Genomic DNA, 5,304 nt, shown 5'->3' on the forward strand with positions numbered 1-5,304 from the left:
ATCTTGCTAGGATCGATAGTCCCGAACGCAAGAGCAGCCATTAAAGATCGAAGCTCACCAACCCTAGCATTAAATACTAAAGTACTCAGGTTTTTATTCCACAACAGTATGTATGTAGGAAAAAGTGAATATTTATAAAAAGTGAATATTTCGGGAGCCCATAATCTAAAACAAACACAGCAAAATGGGTGCTCAAAAATAGAGGGAGGAGAAAGGAGCAAGAAAACTAGGAGCGTGATAGAGAAAGTGAAAGAAAGAGCAAGGAGAAAGAGAACAAGAAATGGCGATTTGATGAAAGAGAAAGAAAGACCTCCGAATAAAGGTGAAGGAAGAGCTTCACACTCTAGACATACTCTAACCCGCTCTTTACACATTCTATAACTTGATAAGTACCATACTCTAACTATATATATAAATTTATATTGTTGGGTCTTAGTCTAAACATGTCTTATTTTCTATTTATTTTATTTAATTTTATTTTGTGTATGAATAAACAAAGTGTATGTTGTAGTATCAGACTTGGTCTGATGTAGTTGCTATTTAGTAGGTGTCCAGTTAAGTATGCGTGGAGAAAAACCAGGTGAACTTCCCTGGTCTTTAGGTGCTTTGAGTGTCAGTTATCTTATCTATAAGGTCTGTATTATTCATATAACTCAATAATAATCCCAGTTGTATTTTCTTTTAGAAAACTATCAGCTTAATTCCTTCAATGTTAGTTTAATCTTAACATCTGGTATTAGAGCTTTCTTCCACCTGGTGAGCATTCTATTGACAAGCATGGCAATGGAATCAAGTATAGGCAAGGAAGGACAAATCGGCCTAAGCTATCCCATGTTGATGAGGACTAACTACACTGCATGGGCTATGAAAATAAGATCTTATATGCAAGCATACGGTGTGTGGGATTCAATAGAGCCCAAAGATCCAATGGCCAACGTCGATGATAAGATCGATAAACGAGCTTTGGCCATAATCTATCAAGGTATCCCAGAAGACCTATAAATGACACTTGCAGAGCAAAAAATAGCTAAAGATGCTTTGGGAGCGATTAATACACTATCATTGGGTGCAGGGAAGGTTAAGATGGCTAAAGCTCAAACTCTAAAAGCGGAGTTTGAATCCTTAAGCATGAAAGATTCGGAGAATTTAGACAATTTCTGCATGAAATTAAATGGCCTGGATGCAAACATTAGGGCACTTGGAGAGACAATTGGAGAAGAGTATGTTGTGAAAAAGCTGCTAAAGGCGGTTCCAACCAAGTTTCTAGAAATTGCTTCAGCCATTGAGCAATTTGGAAATCTGGGAACGATGTCAGTTGAGGAAGTAATTGGTTCTCTAAAGGCACATGAGGACCGTTTATCTGGACAGGTAAATAGCAAAGAAGAACAACTCTTATTGACGGAGGAGGAATGGTCAAAATATGAGAATAATAGTGGAAAACTCTTGCTTACACGCGATAAATGGCTGAATAAATCAAATCGAGGAGGGTCACAGTTTGGAAACGATTATCATCAGGGAAGAGATAGTCAAGGTGGATGTGATAGAGTTGTCAGGATAAAAATTTAATGCTTCAATTCTGGAGCTTATGGATATTTTGCGGCCGAATGTAGAAAACCAAGAAGGAACAGCCTGCAACGAGGAGAAGCTAACCTCACACAAATAAATGACGATGAACCTGTACTTTTGATGGTTATGAATGAAGTTTATGCAGATGAAGTAATACTTTTAATTGAAGGTGTGCGCTCTAACATAAAGGAAATAGAGGAGAATACTTGGTACCTAGACAATGGGGCTAGTAACCACATGACTGGACGTCGTGATAAATTTAAAAAATTAGACAAATCGGTGAGAGGACAGGTGACTACAAGAATAATGTCAATAAACATCACACATTAGACATCGGTTAACTTTGCCACTGATGTTAAAAGAAGTATTGACATCACCCAATGTTTTTGTGATGTCTTTGTTCTTTGTAGACATTAGTTATAATTAAACCGATGTCTAAATTTCATCAAAAATAAATAATTTCGCGTCCACCTTTTCTTTCCCCCTTAGTCAAATTTTCATTCAGTTTTAGTTGTAAATTCCCCCGAATCCCAAAATTCTCCCCCTTAACCAAATTTTGGTTCCCTCCAAATCAATCTTCAGACACAAAATCAAAACAAAAAACTAAAAACTAAAAAATCAAAAATCAAAACTAAAAACTAAAAAATAGTAAACTGTTCTCTCTCTCTCTCAAACCCCTCTCTCTCTCGAACTTCTCTCTCTCTCGAACCTCTCTCTCTCGATCGAACTTCTCTTCCCTCAAAATCTCTTTGAACTCTGACCATCATCTCACCATTACAATCTCTCGAACATCTCTCTCTCTCTCTCACCTATCTCTGGAACCCCTCTCTCTCTCTCTCTGAACCTCTCTCTGCTCTCAATCTCTCCATTAAACCTCTTTCAGTTAACCTCTCTACTTCGGTAAGTGTTGTATCTACTTGAATCGAGCTGGTCTTCTCTGCATGAAGACCGGTTTTAAAAGTTGAGGATTTTTTAATTCAAAACCCTAATTTTGTAAATTGGGGTTTTTTCTAATTTAAAACCCTTATTTTTTTATTAATTTAGTGTCTAAACTTGTTGCTAATACTTTTCTTCTTGTTATATACAGGACATAATCTGAGAAAATAATTTAAAAACTATCGGGGTCAGTATCATGGTTCGATGTGAGCCGGATGTGTTTGGACATGAAAAAACAATTTATTTTTGCATGAGAATGTTATGTCTTTATTTGTGTTTGAAATGCTTGGCCGAGCAGTAGTTGCATGTTACATGGCGTAAGTTACCTTTTTTTCTTTTTAATGATCATTTCTTTTTAATGGTTGTAATTTTACAGAACTTGCATTTTAATATCAGCACTCTTTCGATAGGTACTTGCATTCTGAGATTAGTGAAATATCAGAACTGGCGGAGACATTTGCTTTTATTGATCCCGGATCCATATATCACGTGAATGCTAATTTTGAAGCATAGATTTTAAACCGGTTGACAGAGGGTAACCTGGATCGCCTATTCTATCGTCCGCATAATTAGAAGTAAGTACTTATTGTAATACTGAAAATTAAAAACATTAATATTACAGTACAAACTTCTATGTGATATGTCCTATCTGTATTTGTTTTTTTATTAAAATAGTATGCATTGGATTTTGGTCGTTATCTGGGAAGGGGAAATATAACTTCTGAATCCACTATCTCACCCGACACAATTTCCAGAACTAGAAAAGGCGTTGTAAAGGTTAATTTTTATTAACGTAACAGGTTGGTATAATTGCATGTTCATTTCTGTACATTGTATGAGATTTTATATTTTTTATGCAGGGCTTTGAAAAGTTACAACTCTGAAATCGGTAGGGAAACAAGATGGCCAAGGCAAAGTTTCATAGTGTAAGTATAATAGATCGAGTACCTAATATTTGTGCTTAATATATATGATTTATTTGACATGCCTGATTTGTCTTTTAATTAATAAAATAGGGATCTCCCAAACAACCCGGTGGGATTGAATGTACGTATGTAATAATGTGATATATGAAAGAAATTATCGATGATGACAGGTTGAATTTTGCTAAAAAGGTATTACTTTGACGCTTCTAGTTTGCTATATACTGAGATATGGTTACTTTTCGATATGGTTACTTTTCATTCATGTACTAAATTTTATTTGTTTTAAATTTGTAGTGGTTGGCCAAGACTCGATCGTGTTACAGCATTGAACAGCTAGATGAAGTTTGCATTGAAGCCCTGCAGTTCATCCAAGAGCATATCTGATCAATTCTTGTACTCGAGGTCTTTTCTTTTTGCGTAGTCATACATTTGGCAATTTAGACAGTTCGGTGTAGTAAGAATGTAAGTGTATGAATGTTGGGGTTGGTGTATAGGTTTGCAAATACTGGGGGTTTGCAAATGTTGGGGTTACTGTAGTTTTTGAATGATTGATGTAGATGATGGGGTTGGTGTTGATGATTTTTGGATGATTGATGTAGATGATGGGGTTGGTGTTGGTGGTTTTTGGATGATTGAATGGTTAAATGTATGAATGATTGACTGGTTGGATTTGTGTGGAAGCTTGTTATTCCAATGTTTTAGTTTTTGTTATGTAGTAAAGGACATGGATTTTATTTATAACAAATGTCTATTAGTAATGAGTACATGGCTTTTTTAGAAAATTAGTGATGTAAAACTTCACACACTTTGGTCTATAAACTTCTTACACATCACTTTCAATTAAGAAAATGTGATGTCAAAAAAGATAATGTGCATCACTTTAAGGTAAAAAACTGATGTCAAAGAAATCCAGGTTCAAGTCTAAATGAAACATAGAAATCACTTTGTTTAAGATAAAACTCATGTCAAGTAACATTATAAACATCACTTTTAACCAAACAAAACTGATGTCAAAAAACACAATGTACATCACTTTTAGACAAACAACTGATATTAAAGACTAACATGTTCAACTTTAAATAATATATAGATATCACTTCATTCTAGAAAATACTGATGTCTACACGCTAAATTAGACATCACCTTTCATTAAAGAAACAAATGTTTAATATGTCATTTTACATCACCTAAATGTGAGCAATTAGAGATATGAGCTCGAGGATGCATTTTCTAATTAAATTCAATATAGTGTATTCAACAAGATTTTGTGTGTTGTTGGCCAGTGTATGTTGTTGTTCAACAACATATATATTTTAGGAAATTTATCAAAATACCCATATTTTCTAACTTATTTTCAAAAATACAGTAAAAATTGCTTATGAGGTTGGATGATGCACAAACATGCATAAGAGATTGAAAAAGTTATAATTCATGTCCATTATAAATTATTTTTATATAAAAAATTACAATTTGGATATTTTAACAAAAACTTCATTGTTATATTTTGTCTCTTCCTTTATATCTTCACTTTTAATTTTAATGCTTTATATCGGATTTTGTTTTTAACTCTTGTTTAAATACTAGCTATACTATAAATTAATTTAGATTTAAACTAAAATTTGATTATTATATAGGGACTATATATGATTATTGTATTACTCAAATGTTTTTATTTATTTCTTTTTTTCTCGATTCACGTCAATTAATTATGAATAAATAAGCATGATCGATAGAGCGGAAATCGTAACAGATGAATTTATTGAAACAATATGTTGTAAATTTTTTATTTTAAATTTGGTTGCCTCGTGACTTTAATCCAAGTTTGTGTATTCCAAGTTTATGTGTTCTTCATTATTAAAATTATATGAACACTAAG

At 33.5% G+C, this 5,304-nt stretch overlaps 1 protein-coding gene across 1 annotated transcript; it reads left to right on the top strand.

Annotated features, from left to right (window-relative positions):
• The first annotated feature begins 1,002 nt into the window (after nucleotides 1–1,002).
• Nucleotides 1,003–3,812, top strand: LOC141673349 (uncharacterized). The gene is made up of 4 exons (XM_074480082.1): nucleotides 1,003–1,531; nucleotides 1,712–1,857; nucleotides 3,178–3,279; nucleotides 3,723–3,812. The coding sequence occupies exons 1-4, from the start codon at nucleotides 1,003–1,005 to the stop codon at nucleotides 3,810–3,812; spliced, it is 867 nt and encodes a 288-aa protein (XP_074336183.1).
• Nucleotides 3,813–5,304: the final 1,492 nt, after the last annotated feature.

The sequence above is a fragment of the Apium graveolens genome, chromosome 7 (assembly GCF_009905375.1).
Source record: "Apium graveolens cultivar Ventura chromosome 7, ASM990537v1, whole genome shotgun sequence".
NCBI classification, from domain to species: Eukaryota; Viridiplantae; Streptophyta; class Magnoliopsida; order Apiales; family Apiaceae; genus Apium; species Apium graveolens.

What these genes read in the sequence shown, in the direction of transcription:
- LOC141673349 (XM_074480082.1), top strand. Translation starts at nt 1,003, where the DNA reads ATGACACTTGCAGAGCAAAAAATAGCTAAAGATGCTTTGGGAGCGATT. An exon ending in TCAGGGAAGAGATAGTCAAG is followed by an intron (nt 1,532 to 1,711) that starts GTGGATGTGATA and finishes AAGTTTATGCAG; the next exon opens with ATGAAGTAATACTTTTAATT. An exon ending in ACAAATCGGTGAGAGGACAG is followed by an intron (nt 1,858 to 3,177) that starts GTGACTACAAGA and finishes TTATTAAAATAG; the next exon opens with TATGCATTGGATTTTGGTCG.